The sequence below is a fragment of the Procambarus clarkii genome, chromosome 88 (genome assembly GCF_040958095.1).
Source record: "Procambarus clarkii isolate CNS0578487 chromosome 88, FALCON_Pclarkii_2.0, whole genome shotgun sequence".
Lineage (NCBI taxonomy): Eukaryota > Metazoa > Arthropoda > Malacostraca > Decapoda > Cambaridae > Procambarus > Procambarus clarkii.
The window spans coordinates 89449-104918 of record NC_091237.1 but is presented as its reverse complement, the minus strand read 5'-3'; the positions used below and the strand labels follow the sequence as shown (position 1 = coordinate 104918).

Below are 15470 nucleotides of genomic sequence, written 5' to 3'. Positions count from 1 at the left end.
TCAACTATCTAGCTGGCTGGCTGGGTGGAGGAATGTTCAACTATCTAGCTGGCTGGCTGGGTGGGGGAATGTTCAACTATCTAGCTGGCTGGCTGGGTGGGGGAATGTTCAACTATCTAGCTGGCTGGCTGGGTGGGGGAATGTTCAACTATCTAGTTGACTGACTGGCTGGATGAATGAATAAAACAAATATGTGCCTGAGGTCAACAACCAACTCATCATTGGTGTGGGCGTGCAGCACTTACAGTGAGAGATCATGCTGGAACACCATTTAAGAGACGTCACACGGTCCGTAATACTTCGTAATGTGGGATGAACATTTCAGAGGGTAACCATAGCACTCATTGATCTTCTCATTGACTTAGTCACCTTCTCCTGGAACACGATGAGGTGGCGTTGTCCGCTAATTTTTGGTTTCCAGTGTTCCTTTTAGTGCTACTTATTGCATGGTTCAGACAGCAATAATGAACGATTCGGCCTTGCATGAATGATTGTCATGATTCCCTTTTATTCAAAAATATAATCTCACAATAGGTAATTATTGGTTAAAAGTTTATCATAATTGTGTGATAGATTACAGAGGTTCAACCGCAAATCTCCCATTCACTACACAAGGCTAACTTCACGGAAAAAAATATTGGCAAAGATGGTGGCATGTTTTGGGGATGTTATTCTAATAGTTGCAGCCAAGAACATTGCTCAACAAGACCCAACAACTCCACACTGATAATTCCTATCATGATAAGTGATTGCAAGTTTTTGTGGAATGTCAAATTTTATTCTTATTCCATTTTAGTTTCTCGTATTCTCGTTGTTTTCTTTCTTACGAGAACATCGACCAGTAATTAATTCATTTGATAGACGTGATCTGATTATTCTCTGAATGTTGTCTGTATATAGCAATTATCGACAACACTCTACGGTTTCAAGTGTGTACGTCACATTATGGTACTTTACATCACAGAGTTAAGAGCTTACTTAAGACGCCAGGTACACTAGTAAAAACACTTGCCCTTCAACCTCTTCACATCACTCAGCCCGACATAGCATGGCCCACTTTCTGCCACATAATTTACTGCTATATAAAAATAATTATATATGGACATTTGGCTTTGCCTAGCACAGCTCGCCTCTCAGTGTTAGCCGAGAGTTTCAACGGGAATACGTCCAGAGGATCCGGCCCCCCAACACATGAAGAGCATCAGGAAGGCTTAGCCGTGGCGGCCGCACGGCTGGAACACCAGCCAAGGAGGGCTGGGAGCGCGCCGGTGTTCACTACACAGCGACCAGACGCACACTGGCCCCTCTCTGGGTGCTGTAGGGACGCCTCCCTTCCCACCCTCCTACACACATCCCTCCCATCCACCTTGCTTGACACCTACCTTCCCTTCTCCTCCCTTGCTGGTCACCAAAACACGAGGGTATATAAGACTGGTTGACAGAATGACGGAACATCTGTCTGTCACTCTGACTGGTATGTCAGAGTGACTCTGACACGACAGATCTATTGCCTTTCCATTCACTAATCTCACTGATTCTTCCTAATCATTCTATCACACATCTGGTATCAAATATTGAATATATATTTAATCGTTTATTTATTCATTTCTTATCTATTGCCAGGCTTATCCATACCTTCACCTATCCATTACCAAGATTAGCAATACCTTCACCTATCCCTTACGAAACTTATCCATCCCATTACCAATTCTTAAAAAGTTTTAATATTCTACAAATTACTCATTTATCCATCCAAACTTTCCAGTGCCAATCAATCTATCCCTCCAATCCCATTCACTACCTAATCGATATAGATATAGACATGCCTCTCACAGCTACTTGACCACTATGACAAAATCACTGAGGCATTAGAGGAAAAAATAATGCAGATGTCGTATACACAGATTTTGCAAAGGCATTCGACAAATGTGACCATGGAGGGGCCTCGTAGCCTGGTGGATAGTGCGCAGGACTCGTAATTCTGTGGCGCGGGTTCGATTCCCGCACGAGGCAGAAACAAATGGGCAAAAGTTTCTTTCACCCCTGAATGCCCCTGTTACCTAGCAGTAAATAGGTACCTGGGTGTTAGTCAGCTGTAACGAGCTGCTTCCTGGGGGTGGAGGCCTGGTCGAGGACCGGGCCGCGGGGACACTAAAGCCCCGAAATCATCTCAAGATAACCTCAAGATGGAGTGATTGCACACAAAATGAGGTCAATGGGTATAACTGGTAAAGTAGGACGCTGGATATTCAATTTCCTGTCGAACAGAACACAAAGAGTAACAGTCAATCAAGTAAAATCGAGTCCGAGCGCAGTTAACAGCTCTGTACCTCAAGGTACAATCCTTGCACCACTGCTGTTCCTTATTCTCATATCAGATATAGACAAAAACACAAGTCACAGCTTCGTGTCATCCTTTGCAGAAGATACAAAAATCAGCATGAAAATTACCTCTGCTGAAGACATTGATAAACTATAAACAGATGTCAAGAAAGTTTTCGACTGGGCAGCAGAAAATAACATGATGTTTAACGGTGATAAATTCCAGGTACTCAGATACGGCAAAAATGAGGATCTTAAACATAATACAGGGTACAAAACACAATCGAATCTGCCCATAGTAGGAAAACCGCATGTCAAGGATTTGGGAATAATGATGTCCGACGACCTAACGTTCAGGGAGCATAACCAAGCAAATATTGTGTCAGCCAGAAAAGTGATAGGATGGATTACGAGAACCTTCAAGTCCAGAGATCCCATCACAATGGTTGTATTCTTCAAATCACTTGTGTTGTCCCGTCTTGAGTACTGCTCAGTACTCACTTCCCCCTTCAGAGCAGGAGAGATTGCTGAAATAGAGGGAATACAGAGAACATATACGGCACGCATAGACGAGATAAAGCACCTAAATTATTGGGATCGTCTCAAAGCTCTCCAAATGTACTCACTAGAAAGGAGACGAGAGAGATACCAAATAATATACACATGGAAAATACTGGAGGGACAGGTCCCAAATCTGCACAGTAAAATAACAACGTACTGGAGTGAACGACATGGAAGAAAATGCAGAATAGAACCAGTGAAGAGCAGAGGTGCCATAGGCACAATCAGAGAACACTGTATAAACATCAGAGGTCCGCGGTTGTTCAACGTCCTCCCAGCAAGCATCAGAAATATTGCAGGAACAACCGTGGACATCTTTTTTGTTTCCTTCAAGGAGTGCCGGACCAACCGGGCTGTGGTTGGTATGTGGGCCTGCGGGCCGCTCCAAGCAACAGCCTGGTGGACCAAACTTTCACAAGTCAAGTCTGGCCTCGGGCCGGGCTTGGGGAGTAGAAGAACTCCCAGAACCCCATCAACCAGGTATCAACCAGGTATCCTGTCCAGCCACTCGTCCATCCACCCATCCATGAACCAATACATCAGTCCATCTAGTCGCCTATCAATTAACTCAACCCATCCCCAAAACACACTCATTAATCATCAATCAAGAATTTGATTCACCCATCCACCAACTAGTATATCCATCCATTAACTAACCCACCCATCAACTCATTCGTTTGTCCATCCATCCACCAACCCATCCATCCCACACCCGCCCAGCACCACCTTCTAATTCTCTGATTTTATCGAGAGTTTTAATTATATACAATTATAGGCTTGAGCCAGACCGGGAGACGGCCTGGTTACCTTAAACACAATTATAGTAGTTGTGGTTATCTTGCCAACAATTATAGGCGTGGTCGTGGTTACCTGGCCAACAATTATAGGCGAGGTCGTGGTTACCTTGCCAACAATTATAGGCGAGGTCGTGGTTACCTTGCCAACAATTATAGGCGAGGTCGTGGTTACCTTGCCAACAATTATAGGCGTGGTCGTGGTTATCTTGCCAACAATTATAGGCGAGGTCGTGGTTACCTTGCCAACAATTATAGGCGAGGTCGTGGTTACCTTGCCAACAATTATAGGCGAGGTCGTGGTTACCTTGCCAACAATTATAGGCGAGGTCGTGGTTACCTTGCCAACAATTATAGGCGAGGTCGTGGTTACCTTGCCAACAATTATAGGCGTGGTCGTGGTTATCTTGCCAACAATTATAGGCGAGGTCGTGGTTACCTTGCCAACAATTATAGGCGAGGTCGTGGTTACCTTGCCAACAATTATAGGCGAGGTCGTGGTTACCTTGCCAACAATTATAGGCGAGGTCGTGGTTACCTTGCCAACAATTATAGGCGAGGTCGTGGTTACCTTGCCAACAATTATAGGCGAGGTCGTGGTTACCTTGCCAACAATTATAGGCGAGGTCGTGGTTACCTTGCCAACAATTATAGGCGTGGTCGTGGTTACCTTGCCAACAATTATAGGCGAGGTCGTGGTTACCTGGCCAACAATTATAGGCGAGGTCGTGGTTACCTTGCCAACAATTATAGGCGAGGTCGTGGTTACCTTGCCAACAATTCTAGGCGAGGTCGTGGTTACCTTGCCAACAATTATAGGCGAGGTCGTGGTTACCTTGCCAACAATTATAGGCGAGGTCGTGGTTACCTTGGCCAACAATTATAGGCGATGTCGTGGTTACCTTGCCAACAATTATAGGCGAGGTCGTGGTTACCTTGCCAACAATTATAGGCGAGGTCGTGGTTACCTTGCCAACAATTATAGGCGAGGTCGTGGTTACCTGGCCAACAATTATAGGCGAGGTCGTGGTTACCTGGCCAACAATTATAGGCGAGGTCGTGGTTACCTTGCCAACAATTATAGGCGAGGTCGTGGTTACCTTGCCAACAATTATAGGCGAGGTCGTGGTTACCTGGCCAACAATTATAGGCGAGGTCGTGGTTACCTGGCCAACAATTATAGGCGAGGTCGTGGTTACCTTACTAATGATGTCCTCTTCAGTATTATCTTACTGAAACCTCAGGAGAAAATTAATCTGGTTTTTGACATTCAGAATGTTGTGTGAGAACCTTGGCAGCGCTGTTCATTGTGTTCATGGCGTTCTTCACCTGGACTGGCGTTATGTTCACCTACCACCCTTGTTAACGTTATGTTCACCTGCCTCCCTTGTTAACGTTATGTTCACCTGTCAACCTCACACACGACACAACCTCACACATGACACAACCTCACACACGACACAACCTCACACATGACACAACCTCACACACGACACAACCTCACACATGACACAACCTCACACACGACACAACCTCACACACGACACAACCTCACACATGACACAACCTCACACACGACACAACCTCACACACGACACAACCTCACACACACACAACACAACCACCGCATGGGAACCGCATGGAGGCGAGGATACGTGGAGAGCCAAATTACTGGAGGTGGTGACTAAAAACTTCTTAACCCAGCATGTCAGAGAACCCATAAGGATGAGAGGAAATGACGAACCAGCGAGACTCGACCTGGCCTTCGCCCTGAATGACTCTGACATAAGAGAAATCGGTTTTGAGGCCCCAGTAGGAATGAGCGACCACAGTGTATTGGTGTTTGAGTACCTGATTGAAGAAGGGTTATTGAACTCGAGGAGGGATACCGAAACCAAAAGGTTAGCATACCGAAAGGGAAACTATGAGGAGATAAGAAAATTCCTAACAGATATAGCATGGGAAACAGAGCTCAGGGAAAAGACGGGTCAAGATATGATGGACTACATCACGCAAAAGTGCAAGGACGCAGCAAACAAGGTTGTCCAAGTCCAAAAGGAAAACAGTGAAATGAAGATGAGAAACCCATGGTTTAATCAGAGATGTAGGCTAGCTAACCAGCAAAGTAAAAGGGCATGGAGAAACTATAGGAATAACAGGACACTGGAGAGCAGAGAAAGATCCCAGAATGCCAGGAATGAATATGTTAGGATGAGAAGAGAGGCAGAAAGACAATACGAAAATGACATCGCAAGCAAGCCAAAAACTTAGCCTAAATTGCTGCATAGCCACATCAGGAGAAAAACAACAGTAAAGGAACAGGTTATAAAATTAAGGTTAGGGGCAGAAGGATTCACTACAAACGACAAGGAAGTGTGTGAGGAACTGAATAAGAAATTCCAAGAGGTCTTCACCTTAGAGCAAGGAGAAATCCCAGAGATAAGAGAGGGAATAGCTAACCAGGAACCACTGGAAGAGTTTGACATTACCAGCGGGGAAGTAAGGAAGTGTTTACTAGAGTTGGATGTGAAAAAGGCTATAGGCCCAGATGGAATCTCCCCTTGGATACTAAAGGAAGGAGCAGAAGAACTGTGCCTACCACTCTCCATAGTGTATAACAAATCTCTGGCAACAGGGGAACTGCCAGAAATTTGGAAAGCAGCTAACGTAGTCCCGATATACAAGAAAGGGGATAGACAGGAGGCACTGAATTACAGGCCAGTGTCCCTAACCTGCATACCATGCAAGCTGATGGAGAAGATTGTGCGAAGAAACCTAGTGAAGCACCTGGAGCGAAAGAACTTTGCAACACAGCACCAACATGGATTCAGGGATGGCAAGTCCTGCCTCAAAGGGTTACTTGAATTCTACGACCAGGCAACAAAAATAAGGCAAGAAAGAGAAGGGTAGGCAGACTGCATATTCTTGGATTGTCAGAAAGCCTTTGATACAGTGCCACACAAGAGGCTAGTGAAAAAGCTGGAGATGCAGGCTGGAGTGAGAGGGAAGGTACTCCGTTGAATACAGGAGTACCTAAGCAACAGGAGACAACGAGTCAGTGTGAGGGGTGAGGTCTCAGATTGGCGAGACGTTACGAGTGGAGTCCGGCAGGGGTCAGTCCTTGGACCTATACTGTTTCTGATATATGTAAATGATCTCCCAGAGGGTATAGAATCGTTTCTCTCAATGTTTGCCGATGATGCAAAAATTATGAGGAGGATTGAAACTGAGGACGATAGTAGGAGGCTACAAGATGACCTAGACAGACTGAGTGAATGGTCCAACAAATGCCTGTTGAAGTTCAACCCGAGTAAATGCAAAGTAATGAAACTAGGCAGTGGAAACAGGAGGCCAGACACAGGATACAGAATAGGAGATGAAGTACTTAATGAACCGGACAGAGAGAAAGATCTAGGAGTTGATATCACACCAAACCTGTCTCCTGAAGCCCACATAAATAGAATAACGTCTGCGGCATATGCGAGGCTGGCTAACATCAGAACAGCGTTCAGGAACCTGTGTAAGGAATCATTCAGAATCTTGTACACCACATATGTAAGACCAATCCTGGAGTATGCGGCCCCAGCATGGAGCCCGTATCTTGTCAAGCACAAGACAAAGCTGGAAAAAGTTCAAAGGTATACGAATAGACTAGTCCCAGAACTAAGAGGCATGAGTTACGAGGAAAGGCTGCGGGAAATGCACCTTACGACACTGGAAGACAGAAGAGTAAGGGGAGACTATGATCACAACCTACAAAATCCTCAGAGAAATCGATCGGGTAAACAAGGACAAACTATTCAACACTGGTGGGACGCGAACAAGGGGACACAGGTGGAAACTGAGTACCCACATGAGCCACAGAGACGTTAGAAGGAACTTTTTCAGTGTCAGAGTAGTTAACGGATGGAATGCATTAGGCAGTGATGTGGTGGAGGCTGACTCCATACACAGTTTCAAATGTAGATATGATAGAGCCCAGTAAGCTCAGGAACCTGAACTGACAGTTGATTGACAGATGAGAGGCGGGACCAAAGAGCCAAAGCTCACCCCCGACAGCACAAATAGGTGAGTACAACCACACACACGACACAACATCACACACACGACACCACCTCACACACACCCACACACACGACACAACCTCACACACATGACACAACCACATACACGACACAACCTCACACACACGACACAACCCCACACACGACACAACCTCACACCCGACAACACAACCTCACACATAACACAACCTTACTGACACGACACAACCTTACTAACACGACACAACATCACACACACGACACAACCCCACACGCTACACATCCCCCCAACACACACGATGTAACGGGGGTGGGGGAAATAGCTCTATCTTGTCCATTATTCCACCCCCCAGTTAACTAACGAGGCCGGGGGAAACAGCTCTCTCTAGTCCGTTATCCCGTCCTCAGTTAGCTAACTATTCTAGAGCACCTCCAGAGTTCCTAAGGCAACCTCTCTCGTTCAACACCTTGTAACCTAGGTATTCGACTACCTAGGTGCTAAGACTACAAGGCGCCGTCACTTGACCAGTTACCCGGAACTCTAGAGAGAACTCTAGAATACAGAATCATTGCCACAAACGTATAAGAGAAAACGAAAGGAAGAAATGAATAGTGAAGTAATTAGTGAGGGTTTGGGGTGAGAGGTAGGGAGGAGCGAGGAGGGTCATTAGTTGAAAGTGAGAGTTTAGAGAGGGGTGGAGGGAGAGGTGTAGATAGGTAGAAGTAGAAGAGTAGATAGTAGAAGACGAAATGCTGCCACCATCCATTCTAGACCATTACATACAAGACAAGGAATGGAACTTGTCTGTATCACAATATTCTCAAAAGATGTTATTACCATGTATCAACTCCATACATAGGGGACACAGTTAAAGGCAATTTAAATAATAAATTCAATTATATTTCACATACTAAGTATCATACTTTAAGCAATGTTCAAGATATATATAGGTAAAGTGAGTCATCCTCCAAGAATCTGGAGAACACTACAACTGACTGCCCCTGATCATCACACAACACTTGTAAAACACGACCAAGTCACCTTACTGCTCAACTCACCAAGTGTATGCCTATAGTTGGATAGAGGGGGGGGGGTCTATAGCTGATAGAGACTGTCCCGCCCTGCCGGCCGACAGCCTCCCTGCTAGGGCCGTCTCCTCTGCTCTGCTCCTCGTCTGATGTTCTTCTCTTAATCCTTAATGCTCTCGAATCGATAGTTCTCCGAGTATATATTGGGAACCTAGTAGCTAACTCCGCCCACAAGTAGATAGCCTCCGGCTCTCTACCAAGCCACTCCTTAAACGTCGGCATGTTTGAAGGCTACCAGGCTCCAATTATACGATTAGTAGAAGTAAGGTGAAATTCGCATGATCTGACCACAGGTCACTTGGGGTCATTAACTTTTAGAGGTGTGAAACTCAGGCCGACCAAGCTGGTGCCTTCCCAAATCCCTGTCTCTGACTCATATACTATATATATTTTAAATAAACTAAACCAAACACCTTACAGTGTTACATCGACACAACCCCACACACGACACAACCCCACACACGACACAACCTCACACACACGACACAACCTCACACACACTACACAACCTCACACACAACACAACCTTACTCACACGACAAAACCTCACACACACACACACACACGACACAACCTCACACACGAAACAACCCCACACACAAAACAATATCACACATGACACAACCCACACATGACACAACCTCACAGACGACACATCCTCAAACACGACACAGCTCCACACACGACACAACCCCACACACAACACAACCTCACACATACACGACACAACCTCACACACAAGACAACCTCACACACGACATAACCACACATACGACACAAGGCTACACATGACACAACCTCACACACGACACATCTACATATACGACACAACCTCACACACGACACAACTCCACACACGACACAACCTCACACATGACACAACCTCACACACGACACAACCTCACACACGACACAACTCCTCACACAACCCGTTCTCGCAAATTCGTAAAGTCAATATTGACTTATTAACTACGTGCATAGGTGATATACTAAACATAATAGATACCCCTAAAAAGATTCATAGAAAACACCGACCTTACCTAACCTTGTTAGTATCTTAAGATAAGCATCTTATTGCTACGTAATTACAATTATTACTTAACCTATACCTATTATAGGTTAGGTAATAATTGTAATTACGAAGCAATAAGATGCTTATCTTAACATACTAACAAGGTTAGGTAAGGTCGGTGTTTTCTATGAATCGTTTTAAGGGTATCTATTATGTTAAGTATGTCACCTATGCACATATTTAATAAGTCAATATTGACTTATTAAATTTGCGAGAACGGGTTGCCACACACGACACAACCTCACACATGACACAACCTCACACACGACACAACCTCACACATAACACAACCTCACACACGACACAACCTCACACACAACAAAACCTCACACACAACTCAACCTCACACACACGACACAACCTCACACACACGACACAACCTCACACACACGACACAACCTCACACACGACACAAGGCTACACATGACACAACCTCACACACGACACAACCTCACACCACCACCTGCCACACACCACCAGTACACCACACACCACCACCTGCCACACATCACCACCTGCCACACACCACCAGTACACCACACACAACCACCAGCCACACACCACCAGTACACCCCACACCACCACCTGCCACACACCACCAGTACACCACACACCACCACCTGCCACACACCACCAGTACACCACACACCACCACCTGCCACACACCACCAGTACACCACACACCACCACCTGCCACACACCACCAGTACACCACACACCACCACCTGCCACACACCACCAGTACACCACACATCACCACCGGCCACACACCACCAGTACACCACACACCACCACCGGCCACACACCACCAGTACACCACACACCACCACCTGCCACACACCACCAGTACACCACACACCACCACCTGCCACACACCACCAGTACACCACACACCACCACCGGCTTCACACCACCAGTACACCACACACCACCACCTGCCACACACCACCAGTACACCACACACCACCACCTGCCACACACCACCAGTACACCACACACCACCACCGGCCACACACCACCAGTACACCACACACCACCACCTGCCACACACCACCAGTACACCACACACCACCACCTGCCACACACCACCAGTACACCACACACCACCACCTGCCACACACCACCAGTACACCCCACACTACCACCTACCACACACCACCAGTACACCACACACCACCACCTGCTACACACCACCACCTGCCACACACCACCACCTGCCACACACCACCAGTACACCACACACCACCACCTGCCACACACCACCAGTACACCCCACACTACCACCTACCACACACCACCAGTACACCACACACCACCACCTGCCACACACCACCACCTGCCACACACCACCAGTACACCCCACACTACCACCTACCAGACACCACCAGTACACCACACACCACCACCAGCCACACACCACCACCAGCCACACACCACCACCTGCCACACACCACCACCTGCCACACACCACCAGTACACCACACACCACCACCAGCCACACACCACCACCTGCCACACACCACCAGTACACCACACACCACCACCTGCCACACACCACCAGTACACCACACACCACCACCTGCCACACACCACCAGTACACCCCACACCACCACCGGCCACACACCACCAGTACACCACACACAACCACCGGCCACACACCACCAGTACACCACACACCACCACCTGCCACACACCACCAGTACACCACACACCACCACCTGCCACACACCACCAGAACACCACACACCACCACCTGCCACACACCACCAGTACACCACACACCACCACCTGCCACACACCACCAGTACACCCCACACCACCACCTGCCACACACCACCAGTACACCACACACAACCACCGGCCACACACCACCAGTACACCACACACCACCACCTGCCACACACCACCAGTACACCACACACCACCACCTGCCACACACCACCAGTACACCACACACAACCACCTGCCACACACCACCAGTACACCACACACCACCACCGGCCACACACCACCAGTACACCACACACCACCACCTGCCACACACCACCAGTACACCACACACCACCACCGGCCACACACCACCAGTACACCACACACCACCACCTGCCACACACCACCACCTGCCACACACCACCACCAGCCACACACCACCACCTGCCACACACCACCAGTACACCACACACCACCACCTGCCACACACCACCAGTACACCACACACCACCAGTACACCACACACCACCAGTACACCACACACCACCAGTACACCACACACCACCACCTGCCACACACCACCAGTACACCACACACCACCAGTACACCACACACCACCACCTGCCACACACCACCAGTACACCACACACCACCACCTGCCACACACCACCAGTACACCACACACCACCACCTGCCACACACCACCAGTACACCACACACCACCAGTACACCACACACCACCACCTGCCACACACCACCAGTACACCACACACCACCACCTGCCACACACCACCAGTACACCACACACCACCACCTGCCACACACCACCAGTACACCACACACCACCTGCCACACACCACCACCTGCCACACACCACCACCAGCCACACACCACCACCTGCCACACACCACCAGTACACCACACAACCACCACCTGCCACACACCACCAGTACACCACACACAACCACCGGCCACACACCACCAGTACACCACTCACCACCACCTGCCACACACCACCACCTGCCACACACCACCAGTACACCACACACCACCAGTACACCACACACCACCACCTGCCACACACCACCAGTACACCACACACCACCACCTGCCACACACCACCAGTACACCACACACCACCACCTGCCACACACCACCAGTACACCACACACCACCACCTGCCACACACCACCAGTACACCACACACAACCACCTGCCACACACCACCAGTACACCCCACACTACCACCTGCCACACACCACCAGTACACCACACACCACCAGTACACCACACACCACCACCAGCCACACACCACCACCTGCCACACACCACCAGTACACCACACACCACCACCTGCCACACACCACCAGTACACCCCACACCACCTGCCACACACCACCAGTACACCCCACACTACCACCTACCACACACCACCAGTACACCCCACACCACCACCAGCCACACACCACCAGTACACCCCACACTACCACCAGTACACCCCACACCACCACCAGCCACACACCACCAGTACACCCCACACTACCACCTACCACACACCACCAGTACACCCCACACTACCACCTACCACACACCACCAGTACACCACACACCTCCACCTGCCACACACCACCAGTACACCCCACACTACCACCTACCACACACCACCAGTACACCCCACACTACCACCTACCACACACCACCAGTACACCCCACACCACCACCAGCCACACACCACCAGTACACCCCACACTACCACCTACCACACACCAGCAGTACACCCCAAAACGCCATTACTAGTACACACCACACAATCCCCAAAAATGTTTAAATATGCTTAGGTCAGTGTCGATTTGGGTCACCATGTAGGTTTTCCACCCTGACTTGTGTCCAACCTCACTCGAGGACAGGAATGCTATGGTCTCAGCTGCCCGTACTCTACGTGAAAGGCACAGAACGCTACATAAAGAGTGGCAAACAAGATAATGAATTTGCAGGAAACTCAATTATTTTTTTTATACCAAGCCGAAAGAAATTTCAAATGGGGATTTGGGATTCCATAGAAAATGTATGGAACTGGATGCCAGACCCACTTGCATACCAGAATTACAGATACAATTACACACCAAAAAGGAACTACAATTTCGACAGGCAACTGCCCTATAACAATCTGCACTGGTCAGAACAAACCCAATATGTCCACGCATAATGGACTTGCCAAAAAAGTCTCCCAGTCAAACTACCCCTAATAGAGTAATCCCTCATTCATCTTGGCCAACATGCAAGGACATAAAACAAGAACAAAAACCAAAGTACAATTCATATATGGCCTCCTCACTGAGTCAAATGCAGTATTTGGAGCTTTCACAGAAACCCCATGTAGGGGAATTGTTGGACAGTGAGATCTGAATACCAGGATATAATCTATACAGGCGTGATGGGATAATTAGGTCACATGGAGGAGTGGGTCTGAATATTTGAGAAGATCTTGTATACTCGGAGCTCCTTAATGCTACAAACGAGGTGGTAGAGGTACTGGGAGTAAAAATAGAGAAAATAAACTGAGGTGTTATTCTAATATACAAATCACGAGCTGCAACGGCTTAGGAATTCGCAGAACAGATAAACAAAATAGAGAATAACCTTGATAATTTGGCGAACCCGATAATTGATATCGGGTTCGCCTGATATCTGGTAGGTAGACTTCCTAGGTGAGTTCACCTTGCCAAATCTAAGATAGAGAATAACAGTAATATTATACAAGGAAATTTATCAGGACATAACCAACCACAGAGTAGAGAACTGCTAAAATTTGTGACAAATTTTCACTCAACCAGCAGATATCAGAGCCAACGAGAAACGAAAATATTCTAGATCTGATCTTTGCAAACAATGACGACATAATCAGTGACATTGCGATATCAGATACCACATACTCAGATCACAAGCTCATTGAAGTGCAAACTACCGTCAATACTCAGAATACACTTAGAACAATGATCAAGCGAGAGGGGTTATTCAATAAATTAAATTTTAATAATAAAAGACTAGACTGGGAGACAATAAACAAGGGAACTTACAAACATTCCATGGGAAACTGTTTTAAGTAATATAAGTCATACAGAAGGAATTGAAAAAGTGACTTGTGAAGCGTATAAAGTCAGTCTGGAACAGGTTCCTTTGAGGAAAGCCAGGAAGAGGTCGAACGTAGAAAGAGAACGCAGACGACACTATAAAAGAAGTAAACAAATCACGGAAATGCTTAAGCAGACACGACTTTCCCTACAAACAAGGAATAATTTAAATAAGGAGACTGAAGAAATCGAGCAGAAATTAAAACACTCATATCAGACTGAAGAATATACCATCTGAACATGAGCCTCCCTCCCACTACCACCATAACAACAGCCTCCCTCCCACTACCACCATAACAACAGCTTCCCTCCCACTACCACCATAACAACAACAGCCTCCCTCCCACTGCCACCATAACAACAGCCTCCCTCCCACTACCACCATAACAACAGCTTCCCTCCCACTTCCACCATAACAACAACAGCCTCCCTCCCACTACCACCATAACACAACAGCTTCCCTCCCACTACCACCATAACAACAGCCTCCCTCCCACTACCACCATAACAACAGCCTCCCTCCCACTACCACCATAACAACAGCTTCCCTCCCACTTCCACCATAACAACAACAGCCTCCCTCCCACTACCACCATAACACAACAGCTTCCCTCCCACTACCACCATAACAACAGCCTCCCTCCCACTACCACCATAACAACAGCCTCCCTCACACTACCACCATAACAACAGCCTCCCTCCCACTACCACCATAACAACAGCCTCCCTCCCACTACCACCATAACA

At 47.8% G+C, this 15470-nt stretch overlaps 1 protein-coding gene across 1 annotated transcript in view; it reads right to left on the bottom strand.

The window, feature by feature from the left end:
• Nucleotides 1–15470, bottom strand: part of LOC138358980 (mucin-2-like) — a 41673-nt gene that overhangs the window by 13568 nt on the left and 12635 nt on the right. The window contains exons 5-6 of the mRNA XM_069317469.1: nt 4018–4149; nt 3691–3918 (exon numbers count right to left, since the gene is read on the bottom strand). Coding sequence (XP_069173570.1) covers nt 3691–3918; nt 4018–4149 — 360 coding nt within the window. The remainder of the gene's footprint in view (nt 1–3690; nt 3919–4017; nt 4150–15470) is intronic.